Source organism: Lepeophtheirus salmonis, chromosome 6, assembly GCF_016086655.4.
Source record: "Lepeophtheirus salmonis chromosome 6, UVic_Lsal_1.4, whole genome shotgun sequence".
Taxonomy (NCBI): domain Eukaryota; kingdom Metazoa; phylum Arthropoda; class Copepoda; order Siphonostomatoida; family Caligidae; genus Lepeophtheirus; species Lepeophtheirus salmonis.
In genome coordinates, this window is record NC_052136.2 from 43,791,579 (window position 1) to 43,808,664 (window position 17,086).

Here is a 17,086-nt window from a genome sequence, read left to right on the forward strand (position 1 = left end):
CAAAAATGCCAAAGTACAGGAGGGAAACAGTTGTGGCTGGGGGGAGGCAAAAAATCTTGCTTTTTAAGCTTGTTGATCAGAAATTTGCACGGGGTCATGTACTTTCCTCGATCCAAAGGTTTCAAATCCTGACAAAAATACTCTTGTAGACATTAAGTTTTGATTCTTGCTTCATCAAGCGGCACTTGATGGTCTAATTGCTGTCAATCATGGTCATCTACACCTCTTTTAGCTTCAATGGTGTCTTTAAATCTCTAAACTAATTATTTTGTATTGATCTGGACCTCGTGGAAGCTTTTGGTTTACCCCTCGTGGTCCCCTGGTATACAGTAGAACATTTATATACCAGAACTTTAGAGAACTCTGATTGTAATTTTCCACGCGGAATAGTTCCAGAATTGCAGCTCTACGTTGTTTTATGTTTTCTATAACGACACTCTCATTTCTTGGCTGACTTTGCATATTTTGTAATTAAAGTTTATTTAGAGAATTATTTACAACAAGATTTAAACATCAAAATATAACAAATAGGACAAAGGCATATCATTCAAAAATGTATTGCATTTTAGACAGAGGGGCTTGTATTGTATAACAAAGTTTAAAATATTTCTTTCGAAATAGCTCCTACCGGGAATTTGTTCTTCTGGAGCATGGCTTCTCATTAAGGATTTGGAATCTGCGTCTTATTCTACTTTTCGGGATATTGTTTCCATTACTAAGAAAATCGAAAAAGCACTATGTAGCCAAAATACTTCAAATGACTTTAACTTATTTGGAAATAACTTACCGCTTCTAAATACCACACACATTGCTTTTACATCTGATATACATTGGTCTTGCAATTATATAGTAAGTATCAGTAAAACTGTTATAACCATTATATATTTACTCATGATCCTTTAAATTCTACGGCCTCAAAAATTAATAACACTTTGCAACAGCATTTTGGGCTGCAACCTGAAGCCCACGTGTATTATTATTATCTAAGTCTTTGTACACTAATATCGATGTGGCATTCAAGCTTTGTTAAAAAAATATTTTTTTAAGGTATAACTACGATCCAGTGCCATATTTCGACATGAAAATAACAGACAATATAAATTGATAAAAACATTTCAGCATTTGAAAAATGATTTTTTTACGTTGTCTTGATTACAATTAATAAAAAATCTATATAACCACCAGCAAATCGAGTAAAATAAATAAAACTTACTTAGAAGCTCATATTATGTAAGTTATAGAATAAACCTTATATTTCAATATAAAAAAAAAGATTTTTGGTCAATGTAGTGCTTAATAATGTAATGTAATAAACTGGTTGAGTTGAGGGAATATATATTGAAAGTAAATTCTGGAAAAATGAATCGCTTATGAGTTCAAATAATCAATTATTTTAAAAATGAAACATGTATAAACTTGTTTTAATCCCCTTATATCTAAATTGTTATTGATTATTTTTGTAAAAATCATTAGATACGAAATTAATTAGTCTTATATTGCAGAAAAATATTTTATAAATTATATTCATTAATGATCATTATTTATACACAACACAGTAGCATATGACTAGAATGTTGTTTGAATCTTATTCGCGGTAGTACTTTAAATAATATACCCCAATAAACTTAAAAAAACAACTGCTGTTGACAAAAAAAATTATTTGGTGCAAAAATGAAATTTCAAAAAGTCGTTTTTTTCGAAAAAAAGTTTAAAAATCAGTATTTAAAAGGAAGAAGTAATAATATCAATTAATCAGTAATTATCATTCAAAATGATGCATTATTCATATAAAACAATAATCATGGATTGACAAATAAGAGAATAGCAGGCCAAAGTAGGCAATTTTATTGGAAGGTCACTCCTCCAGCCAAATACTGGACTTTTCTGTCAATCCATGAGTATATCCTATTGTATTGTGAACATAAAAGAATATTATAATTAAAAATATTTGTCTGGAAAAGAATAGGTTTGTGTACATAAATGACAAGGTTACAGGCTGTGCAAGCAATCTGTTGTAATAATATAATTACTTTTCCAAAGTAATCATTCTCTTCAACCAGTTATCATATGAAAAAAACAAAAACAAAAAAGAAAGATTCCGATAGCTTGATGGATTCTGATATATTTTATTAAATAAACTCACCAACAGTCTCAATTAAAGCCTCTATACGGGGCCAAAAGTATGAACAGGCCTTTGCCACCTGGTCCCATGGAAATCATGGAATTCCTGATAAGTTTGTCTTCGCAGATTCCAAAAAGGGTTTTCTGCCTTTTCCAAATATTTAGGACAACAAATTCGTCAATATATTCTATTTTTTAACTGTTGCAGGTTTAAACAAGAGATCTAACAAAATAATATTCAGCTGCTTAAATTCCCGAGTTTGCCCAAGAGAGTGGGTGAATGTGGCGCATATTAGCCTACGAACTATATATCTATATATGACAACTATACCTATTTATCATACTATTATTTTAAATTGTATAAAAATATAGAACTGCATTTATCAATAAATTAAATATCTTTTTCGGTCAATTGTCCCAAATAGTCCTTCAGCTAGATGTAATTGGGCAAACTTTGTTTCTGTCAACAGCCCACTCATAGTTTTTGATTATACCATTGCAAAATTGTTGTATCATATTTGGAATAATACTTCCAATTCCTGTTCATATATTTGAGCATCATTTATAGCACAATTCTATACTAATAGCCAAATGTGGCATCCAGCCCTGGACTTTCAATGCTTGAAGATAAAAAAAGTAATACTTATGCAAATAATTATTTTTAATTTCGTATTTTTTCTACCTTCGTTGTTAAACGGTTAAGAGAAAAATAATCTTGAACAAGAAACTTATGGGTTTGGAATTATGATCTTGAAATGATAGAATGATCTGTGACCGTTAAAATTTTATCTTATTCTTTCGAAATTTGGGCTTGACTAGTTTCGTAGTAAAATTCAAAATTCGATTTATATCCCAGTTCAATTCTTTTTAGAAAATCAACTTAAAGGAAAAAAATTACAACTTGACTTTCGATCCATTGTTTAAATTGTGGTCTGAATCAAAATATCTATTTTTTCTCTGGATTTCTTCATTTAAAAGTATCAAGTTGAATCGAAATACAGGATTTTAACAAAATAAAGTATTGTAGATTATCCGTATATCTTACAACAACAGAAAAACAAACTTGTCCAATTTATCTTAAATCATCAGTATTCTAATTATCTGTAGTAAAAAAGACTTTCTAATAATTTTATGACTTAAATTTAAAAAAATAAAAATTTTCTATTCGGTAATAGCTTCACTTGTTTAATTAATTTATATTATAAATACTTAATAGCTTAATTTATTGAATATTAATTTTAGGATGTTTTGAGGCCAATTACATTAATAAAGCCAAGAGTAAAGGAAATACTGGAGAACAAAATCCTTGCATATAATTATGAAGAAAATGATGGAGTAAAAATTTCAGAGCAAGTCATGTCTTTGAAGCACTATTTTTCTTCCCTAGAAAAATATGAATTATCTATTAGTAAGTCCATGTTTCGTTTAATTATTTTATAAGTAGATAATAATAATTAATTTGTTTCATAAGGCAACTAAAGCTTATTTTTAGAGAAAAATAGTAATGAAGTCCTTTATTGGAATCGAATAAAAACAATCGTGTAATAAGTGTCTCAGTGAATGAAAATATTTTATTAAATTTATTTATTAATTATTACCATAATAAGACTTTTTTTTAAATATTAAATAGTTTGCGGGAAAATGAAATTTCGAATTTTTTGCGTTATTTAAAAACCAAATTTGTAAGCCCAAGGGTGTTGGCCATAGACAATAACAGGTGGTAATCACTTGTCACCAAGTCCAAAATGTAAGGTGGATGTATAAGAACTTCCCGCCCCGAGGTGCGTCAAAAATGATGTATACGGCCTGGCGTTATGCCATTATGTTTTTTTTTGTCAGCTACTCTGGTCCCATCCTGTCGATTTCCTCCTTGAAATAGTCAATTTGTTCATAGTAGAGGAAAATATATGGGGTGTAGGGGGGAATTACTGGAATCACTGTTGTGCAACTGGATCTGAAAGAGTATTGTTTCCGTATATTTTGAAAATTTTCTTGGTCGCTTTTTCACGTTTTCCCTTTCACATAGTAAAAATTTAAAATATTTTGAATTTATTCCTTTGAAACCTCCCTACTTGACGTAAGATAATTCATAACTGAATCGGCCAAACATAATTCTGTTCAAAAAGTGTCTGTAATATACAATCAAACATTTACAATACTTTAACTTATGATCCGATGTTATCAATAATGAACAAGATATACTAAATTTAAAAAAAAGAGGAAGGAAATACAAAATTAATTTTAATAATCAAACATTCATATAATATTTAGAAATATCATCATTAGATGATTTCCGAGAATATTCTCTCTTTGGGTAATAATTATAACTCTTGCTACTGCTTGACTTTTCGTTTATTTTAAAAGTAGCTTCAAAAGTATTTTCCTATGGGAATTCAAATTTGGAGATTCTAGATTCGGCAGAGGTATTTGTTTTTTAATATATTGAATTATTCAAGCTGCAATGATTTGAAGGTGATGAGTATGATAGAGGCCATTGATTGTTAATGTTTGTTTCAAGGTTCCAGCTTCAAATGTAATAATATATGATGAATCAGCATTTTTGTTCAAATATGGAAAATGAAGGTTCTTTTCATTTATGGGGGTTGTTAATTTATTTAACTGAGATTTGCGGCTAATGATATTAAATATCGTTAAAATGTTTGCATCTTTCACCTTAAATCAAAAAAATAATTAAGCGTAATATTTGTTTCAATCCCTTGAGTCATTCATGACACGATTGGTTGCCTTAATTCAATGTTCTCTTAAATTTCTTATCTACTCTACTAACAGAAAAAATAGCCTTACATTGGTCAAAAACAGAAATAAGAATGCTCGTTTTTGTATAGAAAATATTCCTAATATAGTCTAATTGAATAATTAATTTTCAGATTATAAAGACATTGGCCTTTTACTAAGAACTGTGAGTCATTTAGCGACAACTCAACCTGGCTTACTTCCTTGGCAACGTTTCCAAACTGCAGAATATATTATTTGGAAAGGGAGAATGGATTTATCAGACACTGAACCCATCATCGAAAAAACTTTTAAAAACGAATCTTCACTTACAAAACTCTTTGCAAAAGTATTTGAAGAAAATGAATTTGCCAAATACGAGGCACGACTAGGATTGAAAGGGGATGAATCTCAATTAGAGACAGTGAAGCAGGTTTTATTCAGTCTCAAAGTGAGTAAAAAAGTTATTCTTTGTGGTTCACCTGTTTCTGGGAAAAGCTCTGTACTCAAGGTATGTATCGTTCGATAATCATTATGTAACGTATTGATTAACAGGATATAGGATATTTTGCCACAATAAATAATAAATATATTTAATGATGATTCATGCTGTAAAACTATGTAATTATATACTAAACTACTCCAATGGTAAACATACTGTTGTTTCGTGACTGAGAGAACGAGAATGAAAGGCGTGGATGAGACTTAGAGTATGTGTAACACTTTATTTACATAATCATACTACCTGACAGTCACTTGCCTGTCAGGATATTCATAGGTAACAAATACATAAGAACATTATAAAAAAGGCGTACGATAATAAAAAGAGATTAAGAGGGAGAAACAGAATTATTACTAGTAATACACAACACCACTCCCTTTTATCCCCAAACCACACCAAACTGATGATTCAAGTTCTTATAAGAATCTACATAACAATATACATCAAAAATCTATCTCAATCCAGAGTACCGTCTCGTTGGGAAGTGATCATTCCGATCCACAAACCCGGAATCTTTTCATCCATACACGGATCCAAACTCATACCATCGCGATCCTTAGCATACAACTTATCGACCGGAGATGTCTTTTTTCCCCAACCACAAGCATGAAAGGAGGTAGCAGATACGGGTGGATCCAAAAATAGGCAATTGTCCCATATCGTAGAGCCAAGCTCACCCTCAGCTTCAATCCTCCACAAGGCACAGTTGAAGACACAACCATTTCAACTCCATAATAAATGCATCTCCCTGTTGGCGCAGTTGGATGAATTCCAGCCATAATAATGGCAACAACGATCCCATAGCAGAGAAATCAGACGGATTTGATCACGCCTTCGTCGACAATGCTGTGTCGTGACCAAGAGAAAGAGATACATCTGTTATTAATGAGTCAACACTGAATTGTTACAATTCGTGGTGACTTATCAAAGATTTATTTAATGAAACGGGTATAACATGAATGGGAATCAAAACTATATAGTATTACAGACTAAATTATCATAGAATATATGAATAATTTTTTTCGGCTATGTCACCAGGCACGTTATTTACAATATAAGGGATGTATCTTATATAGTCGTACAAATTTTATTTGTTTCAATTTTTCAAGAGTAAAATTTAAATGGGAGGTTCTATTAGGACGTTTATTTAACAACCCCATCTGAAAATAGTGCTTGGCACAACTTTCAATCAGTTTGTGAGCCCTAACCTCTAATAATTGCCTCAATACGAGGCTTTAGCCCCCCCTCCCCATCTAAAAAAATGCTATCGACGTACCGATAAACAGCAATGCAAATTTGAAATTATATTTATTCGAGGCTCATATACGCAAGTTGTGGATGATTTCCGTTTTAGGGAGAAATTCAATTCAATTTATAAAAATAAAAAAGTGCCCGGTACAATTATCTTTGTTTTAAAGCCTGCCACCGGAAAAACTCACTCTGTCTGCGTCGCATTGAATTCTGTAAAAAATTTAATTAATATAGATAACCTCTGTTATAAACAGTTCATGAACAATAAATAACAAGTCCTTTTATGTATTGTTGTCATTTTAACACATTGCAAATGAGTTGTACATTTTATTTACTCAAAAAAATAACACACTTTTATTTTATAATTCTGCAAAAGACGTTTGATTAATTGTATGTAATATGTATATATACGAGTGGAAACTTGAAAATTTCATATTTTACATATCTGCTTCATATTTATAATAATATTCATTTTACAAAATAATTATCGTTTAATAGATTGCTTCAAAGGTTGGCTGGTATATAAAATATTTAATCAATCCCGCTACCATCAGTTGTGACTATGGCTGTAATTTTCTTTTGGGAAACGATCCAGTTCTTGTGTATATGTAGTAATTAAAGTCGGGATGTATTTCTTTAGCTCACCTCTTTTTTTTGGGGTTGGTAATCTGAAGAATGAATATTCTTTTACTTTGCTGCTGTAATTATTATTTAACTCCTGAGTAGTGAACTTCCTTTTCTACTACATTCAGTTATATACAATACCAGATTGAATATTTGTGCGTGCTCATAAAAGACGGAAAGTAACACTGAGGATTTACTCTGGACTTAATTGTTAGTCCTTGCTGGGCCTAGGGTGAAATTGAGGATTGATATCGTATTAATTCTTATCAATATCCTAGTGTATCCCTTCTTCCCCTCCCTAATGTAACGCCATGTCAGCTAAGCTTGTCTCCTCCAAAAAAGTCTTCAAATTGATTTTCGCTTTTTTTTAACTTGCGTTAAGTACACACAATTTTCCTGAATATGTATTGTAGTTCGGGTTCATTCTAATCCAGGCTTTATGAAAGGCTGCCATCATTTACACTACACTACCATGTTGCTTCTAACATGCCTTCTCTCAACATGCGACCAGAATGAATAGTCACGGGGGTTCGCATCTTAGCAATATAATTAGTGAGTAGTTTTCAATAGCAGAATTTGAGGGTTGGTGAAGTTTACAATTCAAAGTGTTCATATCAAAATGGACCACCCAGTACTTGAATACCATAAAAGATAAGCTTTATACTTAAGTTTGTAATAAACTTCAGTACATTTAAGTGACCCAATGTAAAGCTTCATCAAGCCGCACATTTTGGTGCTTCGTTGAGCTTAATTTTGTTCAGATTACAGGAAAATTCAACGCTCTCTTTTTACCCGAGGAAAGTTCATCCCAAGACAAATTCATCCTCGATTCAACAAAGACAAACACTCATAGCTCTACAACAAATCCTCAGATTTATTCTTTGTTTTTCACGCACTACTGATTATTTTATACTTATTGTTCTTCCTTTCAAATTAAAAGAATAGTGATGGCAACTTTGGTAGTTAAAAAAACATTTTAAAGTTGGAATTACAAAAAGAGCTCTATCTTAAAACTTTATATTTTTAAGCATAAATTATAAATTATCAGTATTTATTTCAATATTTTTAATAAATAATTATGGCGTACGAAATTTCTTCCGCCACTTATGTTGATTTTCGACCTTTCCAACATTTTGCAACACTATGTTCTGTGGACGAAGACACAAGAGATAGTCCATCCTTTTTGCGAGATGGGATTATGTCTTCAAAAAGTTACTACTTTTGTAAGGATCAGTTCTTGGTCATGGCAACAATTTCAAAAGTTTCTCTAATATATTTGTTAAATGGATGTGAAAGAACACAAAATGAAGCTCATAGTTTGAGGAGAAAATGCCACAAGTGTGAAAAATCACTTTTTCTTTCTTCATGGAAATGACTACAAGAACCTTCTTAATTTACATTTTCATTTGATTTCATCTCTGAAATTACTCACACCAATTGCTTACAATTATATTTGCAAAGAACTTCTTCTAACAGAAGGAATAACTTAAAAGAAATAAAATTCCTTTGATCAATTATGAGACAAGGAGGAAGACATTTCTTTAGGGTGTTTCTGAGTACTTTTAAAGGGTTTTATCAAACACATGGACTGAAAAGTGCAAGGCTGAACAAATAAAACTCGTTATTATTTTAGTATTTGCTTTATTGAGTAATTCCAACATTAAAAGGAACAGTTTATTTCCTAACCAGTTATTTCAATTTTTTAATTTTGGCAAAAAATATGTAAAATTATGTTATCCACCATATATATATATATATTGTTAATATTTTAAAAATATATAGCCACTCTAAAAGGTATCCAACGATTGAATTATATACCAGATTTACCCCAACAATGTACACGGTAAGCATGGTAAATTACAAACTGAAAAATGACTTATATCTCAAATACGGGTTTTTGAGGAAAATAACGGCGTTTGACCATAAAAATGAATAATTCGGTCTCATCAACACTGGAATATATTGCTTTATTAGTGCGCTACGATTTAATTACTTTATTAGAAAAATCCACAATGTTGAATTAAACGAAATAGTGCATTAGATATTTGGTGGAAACTTGGAACTTACAAACTTGTATTACATAGGTTTGAGAGGTGTTATGTGAAGAAATTAGAATTGTTTATAATTGTATGGGTAGCCATAAATCTCTTGGACCTGCTACTTTGGGATTTTTTTTTAGATCGGACGAGAAATATCAACGCAGCAAGATTCAAAGCTTAGGACATCAACTCTTCTTCGTGCGGGTTATACTCCATCGTTATCGTCCATCATTGTAGACTACACAAAGGAAGAAGGGCTTCAGAAAAAAAGACCGTCATAATGCAAATGACCTTTAGTACGCTCTCGATCTGGTTCCCGGAGGGTTGCAGGCTCATGGAAGCTTGCACATCGACGTTTTCAATGCAAACCTGCTTCCCTGAATCCAGGCAAATTTTCCCCACGGCATAGTTGTCTATTAGCAAGATGGCGCGTACGTTCACACTGTAACAATTACTCAGAATTATTTGCTGACAACATTGGGTTCTAGGAGGAAAGCAGGTGGCTACCATACAGTCCCCATATGAATTCTTTTCACATTTTTCTGGCCAGAGATCGAGCGGAGTCCCTATAACATCCGTCATCAGAACCTTGAAACTATTAATGCCTCCGTCGACGAGGAGTGGGCTGCTGTGTGCCCGAACTTCTTTCGAAAAATTTGGTGCTCGTTTTGCAAGAGTCTTGCCATCATCTGTGAGGCTAATGGCAGCCGGAAAAAAAATTAAATTGGTTATTAATCAGAAAGAGACTAACTTAGATTATTTTGAATGTATCATAAAAAGAACAGCAGCCTATTTTCTTTTCGAGAGTGTAAGTTTAATGTTTCCACCCCTTATATTCGAGATTTATTATTGTCAACCCAAACTAGGTCTCGTATCGTGTTGCTCAAGTCCTAGTCAGGTCCTAGTCTGGGTTATGATCAGTGATGCTAGTTGTTTTAATTTTTAGCCGATCCATTTTTTTGGAGTTGGGAACCTTTGCATAAGCTTATAAAAGACAAAGAGTAGCCTTGAGGATTGATTTCTTAGTTATTTTTAATTGTAAAATGGATGATCGACATAGAAGTAATTCTTGTCCTTTATCTTATTTAAATTATTTTCTCTCTCTTTTTCGTCACATCTGCTTATTAACTTATTTAACTTTTTGGATTTTAGCTTCTCCAGCAACAGATTGTAAATGTAAATAGAATATATCTCTTACAGAGTGACTTATATAACGAATTTTGTCTTTGGTTGCGGTAGTTGTCGTTGGTTTCATATCATTAGAGCAGGGTCGATATTCATCATTACTACTAGAACTGGATTCTTTATCCAAACTTTTCAGATGCCAAACTTTTTGACCGATGTAGCTCTTATCTTTATCAACACGAACTTGTTTTTGATCAATTATTTTGGTAAAAAACAAGTATTAACTTAAAAGGAGTCGAATAGAAAACAGCGCCATTTATGTGTAAATACAAGGACTTTTTAGCCCATGTGGTATTGAAAAGAAAAATTTAATTATTAATTGATTTTAGCCCTTTTATCTATTAATTGTTTATATTATATTATTCTCCAATAATCATTTACCAGGGATATAGGTGTTAAATATATATATATATATAAAAGATACAGAATCAATGAAAACAATTTCTTATCATAAAGAATTTTACCTATCTTTTATTTTATCCTACACTTAATTTGGGGATTATTTTAATGGTTCATCATCACCCATATTGGGTATTTTAAAAGAAAAAGCAGCAATTAAGCAGTAGAACAACTATTGTATACAAGTTTTCTGTATGAATTACATCCCAACTTTTTAAATTTTTAACAATAAGAGTATTGGCGCTCAAACGAGTGAAATGTTTTGCCTTATTTTCATTTATTTTTCGTCTTTACAATATCAAACAGAATGCTTCAGTTAAAGTAGTGGTTCTCAACCTATTTTAACCCATGCCCCACCAATGCATTTCTGAAATGTTGATGGCCGGGATATTTGATTTTCGGTGTTTAAAAATTAACTGTTATTCACAGTAAGGAAGCTTAAAAACCATTAACTTGTAATCAGGTATAGCAGGGATGAACCCAAATTTTAAATATGCTTCTGAATATTGACAAACTTTTTTATTACTTGCACTACTCATTTTATGCATAGGGTTTCTTACTGAAAGAAATAAAATTATTAATTAATTAACAAAGTAGGCTATCCATAGTTATAATTGAATTTACATAATTCCCGAGTTCGATTGGTATATTTATACTAATAATGATGTTTCCCGGAATGTTTTACACTTTGTATGTAGTATGTTATTGTAGAGATGACGTCACTGCAGAGTAAAATTATACAGCAGTAAAATAAATATTACGTAGATAAATCCATTAGCCCAATAACTGTACCAAAATTTATTGAAGCCATTGCAACTTTTTTCAGATAATCATGATAATCAAAACTAAAATTCACATTAGCGTTTTTGTCTGTTTATTTGTTTATGTGGTGTAGTATAGTAATCTTAAAAAACTCGTCCTGTGCATGTCCGACCGAAACATTGCCATGTCCCACTGGTAGGGCGTGCGCCCCCCGTTGGGAACTACTGCGTTAAAGGTATTATCATTTTTACACCCCCTAGTAAGAGAAAAAAAATCAAGTAAATAGTATAACTAAGGGCACTCAAAAATGCATGCAAAAATATTTAAAAAAAAAAAAAAAACACTTTCCACTATCCTTATAGTAGCAACTTTCGCGATGCCTAAACCCATAATAGCTCATATGTTGTTGTCAGTGATTCCCTCTAAGGTTTTCAAAATATAAAAAAAAAAATATTATGATAGTTTTTCGTAACAATTTTTACAATAAAATACGATATAGGCCAGGAAAAAATACATTATCGATGAGTTTTCTAATTGTTTATATCCATGTCATTTTGTAAAATGGGACATTTTTTAACTATATAATTTACCTTTATAGAATTTGAGAAAAACAAGAAATCTTCTAATGCTTTCTAAAAATTTTTTTTGACAAGGTCGCAGAAATGTATGAAAACGAAAGGCTTCAAGGTAATTTAGAGGTAATTCGACTCCGACCTAATTGTTACAACTGTCAAGAGCTCTTTGGCACAAGGCAATGTAACGAATGGAAGGATGGGACTCTAACGTCTTCTCTCAAGTAAGTCAATCCTTTGATAAATCAAGGAATACTCTGTATATAAGACACACACTTTTTTTTTTATCAGTTTAGGGTGATTATTATTAGAGTAGCAGATTTTAAAATAAAATAGGGGATTGCTAATTAATTCCCAAAAAATTATATCCTCTTTTAATCTACGTAGATCCCATACATATGTAAATATTTACTTTTTTTGATGGAACATTTAACACATAGTTTCCTTCATTGTATCTTTCCTCCAAAAAAAAAAAAAAAAAAAAAAAAAAAACCGAACTCATCTGGTCGTTAGCCAAATTGGTCAATCACTACTCCAACTGTTAATTACTCCATATATATATACAATTTCATATATATATCATAATATTAAACTTTAAATAGTCAATTATTTGTATTATAATCTATTATAAGTATTTTTAGTAATATTTAATTGAAACCGTAGCTATATTTTTGTATTTCTATTTGATAACCAAAATTTCTTTAAAAAAATAATAATTTGGCCAACATATTCACGCAATGAGGGATCAAAAATAAGTTGTATTCATGTCCTTTTATAAACAGAGCATAAATATAACTTATTACTTCGTTTATTTTACAAAAACACTATATTATAAAAATAACCACCATGTATCAAGTGAGATGAGATCATAGACAGCTGACAACAAAATTCCTTGGGTATTTTTTTGGTAGCAAAGTAATGACGTGCTAATGTTGGTCAAATATTTAAGTCTATAATTTATATATTTTAAACTCTTTTGTGCCCATTTTTTGGAACAGACCATTTTTCGGAACTTTTGATGAGTTTTTTTATTTTATTTTTAGATATATTTTATGACTTCTTTTATTTGTTTGAAAGACAATTGTTCCAATTGTTTTAGAAAAGACAATTCTTTGAAGTTCTTGTTAACTTGTGGGGAAAAAAACGATTTTTGGAGTTTTTTGGATGACTTTTTTAAAAGAAAATACAATTTATGAGATTTTTTTCTCGGGAACTTTTGTTTGATTTATAATACCCTTATTTATCACTTTTTTAAGAAAATACAATACTTTGGAACTTTTGTTAATTTTTGTAGGAAAAAAAGGTTCTTGGACATTTTTTATGTCTGTTTTTCTAAAAAATTATCATTCTTTGGAATATTTGATGACTTTTTTTTTGTAAAAAACATTACTTCGGTTTTAGGTTGGTCAAAAATAGAAAGTGTGGGCGTTCCATATAAAGTGTGTTCCTTGAATAAATTTAATGATTTAAAACATATAAAATGATTCTATAGAAAAGAAGGAAAAGAAAATAAATGGATAGTTTTTGAAGGCCCAATGAGAAGTTCATGGATATCAAAGTTGGAATCCATAATTGAAAAAGGAGACAAGAATCGGATGATTCTAGAATCTAGGGATCATTTGATTTTCAAGAATACTGTATCCTTCTTATTTGAAACAACGTCCATTTCTGAGGTATGGATTATGTATTTATTAGGCTATATCAGTCCCAAAATGTTGACTACATTTCCGGTTTCGTCATAAGTTACACGGCAAAGTTTTGGAAACGTTGTTGTATTTCTTTTATTCGGGGCTTAAAAGTTTTAGGTCTACATGAAAACAATTCTGCTTGATTTGGTGAAGAATGTTGATGTATATAATAATAATCATCATTTTTAGTGTTGGAGTGGTCTAAAAAAACTGTAGTACTATCAGTTTAGTCCTCATAAAATCTGAATAATTTGAATCTTAAACTTTAACACGATATAATTTATTATTAAAAAAATATATAGTATAAATAGATACTACTTTTCCCTCAATATGCACCCAAAAGATGTATTTAAGCAGGTTTTTATCTGGACTGAAGGGGGGCAAAAATAGTTAAAATAATTCAAAAGAGTCATTCTAAACGTATACAAAAGAGTCTTGCAATTGAAGAAATGGGTTTCTTTCATTGCTTTGTGTCAAAAGTGGCGTCATACCCTCAAAAGGCTCTTTCCACCTACATTTTTATAGCTCTCTAGACAGTCTGGTGTGAAAGTCTAAGATCCCTTGTAAGGATCCGAATGGATTCTTGGGGATTGGCGTGGGCTTTTTTCTTTAACTCTTCCGGGACCAGTTTGCCCTTTTTGACCGATCCCTTCTTACTCTCCAACATTTCGGGCATGCTGACGGCGTAGACAGTGGTCCTGCAGACGTCTAACTGCTTGGAATGCACGAATAGAAATTTGTGGACCATATTCAAGTATCGTTTTCTCGACTTCCATGTAAACTAAAGAGCTCAAGTTTAGTTTGTTTTGTAAGTAATTGTCTATGCTTCAATACATCAAAAATGCATTTAATATCTAAAACAGTTTGATTGATATAATTTATGCATTAACATGATATTAAGAATAATCAATAATATATATGACCACCGTACGCTTCCAGGCGGAGGTTGAATTCTCTGCAGGTGTGTTTGATGCATGGTACAGATATGACAGCCCACTACTCATTGATGGAGTCCGTTAAGGCCTCATATTTGAAGGCCTGAGATTCCATTAAACACCAGATACTGTAATCTAGGGGATTCAGATTTGTTGATTGGTACAATTTAGGTGCTTTTTCACCATCCTTGCTTTTAGAATTTGTACTTTTACAGCTCGCAGGGAGAAACTATAAGCCTCTTTGACGCAATGACCTTGAGACATTTATGGTCATGACCATCTATGTCATTAAGAGATCCAGCTTTTCTTTAGAGGCTTTGACCACAGCTTCAGTTGTTAATGATTGTGGACGACACCTTCTGGAAGCTTTTCCAATTTCCTCACCCTTATCAAGGCACTCGTCGTCACAGTAGATAGTTCCCTTTGAGACATATTTGGTCACAATAAATGCTATAGGGAACATTCTGGTGGCAAGCATGTTTTGCAAAGATTGAAGAACAACTTTCATATACGAACGATATTGAAAGTTTTACTAAACTAATTGATTAAGTAAACTGAGGTGCTTTAAGAGCTGATAAAAATATAATATTTACTAATACAGGGATTCAGTGCTCAACTAATATGCCCCTTCTTTCACAGGTATCTCCTAAGTTTATCAGTACATGTACCCTCATCATAGCAACTTCAAGGAAATTGAATTGGATCCTTCTCCTGGATCAATGGATAGAGCATAAGGACGCAACTCAGAGTTGGAAAGTGGGCTATGAGGATAGTATTCGTGATATAGTTATATGGTTATGTCCTGCCATTTTGAAATTCATTGAACAACATACAAAACCAGTGATTCCGTTCATCCCTATTCACTCAGTCAGGTAGTAAAGAAAATATTATTATACTAATATAAAAGGTTGATCTTATCTAGTGCTATACATTTTTTTTCAATTTTTCAATAGTAAAATTTAAACAAGAGGTTTTGTTTGGACATTTATTTAAAAAAGGCATCTAAAAATATTGCGTGTCATAACTAATATGTCAATCCGATGCCTAAATTCCTTGCAGACTTGGACTATGTAATCCGAATCTAGGTTGGTTCACTCCTTCTTGATGGAAACCTTTAGAGACTAGACACTCCTGTGGGGAGTTGCACACACCCTCTCCTCGAGACACGCCTATATATAGTAGTCCAAGGGAATTTTGTCTGGAGAGGAAGGTGGGCACATGTTGAGCTTCCATAAGTAAGGAAGGTTGTCTCTAAGGAAGGCCCAGGTCTTAGCGACCTGATGACACAGAGCTCCGTCTTGATGGAAACAAAGCTTTCCCAAACTTTTCTCTGGCCCCAGGTAGCACTTCATTAGCCATAAATTCGACGTAAGTATCTGCATTGAGCCGTTCCTTCCTCTCTACAAAAATGGGAGAGCAGGCGCCACAACAACCAAATCCATGGTTCTGGCTGGAGTTTTGTTTTGAAGACATGTCTCGCTGAAGTTGAGACATTATGAGGATATTCGGTTGTGATGTAATAGTTGTATCTGCTTATTCACAGTGGCATCGACGGTGAAATATTTTTCATCAGAAAAGAGCAAACTTGGCGTGAGTTTTTGTTGGCCTGGAGAAAAGTTTAGAATCTTATTTTCTTAAAATCTCAGCTTTTTCTGTTCAGAGAATGTACGTTTTGTTGTCCTCCGTGATTTTGCATCAATGTCATGCCGGATTGAAAATACGACTATATAAGATTAACCCTGTGTACCTAGTACAGATGCACGGGTTACCTGTGGATCGGGTTGTGTATGGTTATTCAATTGTAGTCCTAAAAAAAATCACCTCGCTCATCACTTAGTAGTTACTTTAACTGTTATACTTCTTATTAAACAAAAGTGTCACCACCTAAGGGCCAAAAACTCCCTTAAATATATGCTTGTATGACACACAATGAATAATTTAAACTGATCAAAAATAGAAAATTTAATTCATGGACAAAATTTTGGATAGACTAAACGTCAAATAGACAAAACATCGATCAGACTAAACGTATCGTATACAGTAGATATAAATTAAGGGCCTCTACAAATAGTATTACGATATTCAGATATTTTTGACCGCTACCATTCCATATAAACTACCAGTAAGGGTCCCTCCCAACTCTTTTATACAACCCAAATTTTGGGGATGTTTTCGGTTACACCACTATCCCAAAATGAGATGAAACCCATGGTCATTATTTAGCAACCACTAAGAACCCTTCAAAACCCCTCATTTACGCCCAAAATGAAGGGGC

General features: G+C 32.1%; 1 protein-coding gene across 1 annotated transcript in view; it reads left to right on the plus strand.

The window, feature by feature from the left end:
• LOC121120052 (dynein axonemal heavy chain 12) overlaps nt 1-17,086 on the plus strand; it is an 81,586-nt gene that overhangs the window by 15,349 nt on the left and 49,151 nt on the right. Inside the window, exons 10-15 of the mRNA XM_071889358.1 lie at nt 622-849; nt 3,364-3,529; nt 5,010-5,365; nt 12,270-12,412; nt 13,681-13,861; nt 15,451-15,683. Of these exons, the coding sequence (XP_071745459.1) occupies nt 622-849; nt 3,364-3,529; nt 5,010-5,365; nt 12,270-12,412; nt 13,681-13,861; nt 15,451-15,683 (1,307 nt within the window). The remainder of the gene's footprint in view (nt 1-621; nt 850-3,363; nt 3,530-5,009; nt 5,366-12,269; nt 12,413-13,680; nt 13,862-15,450; nt 15,684-17,086) is intronic.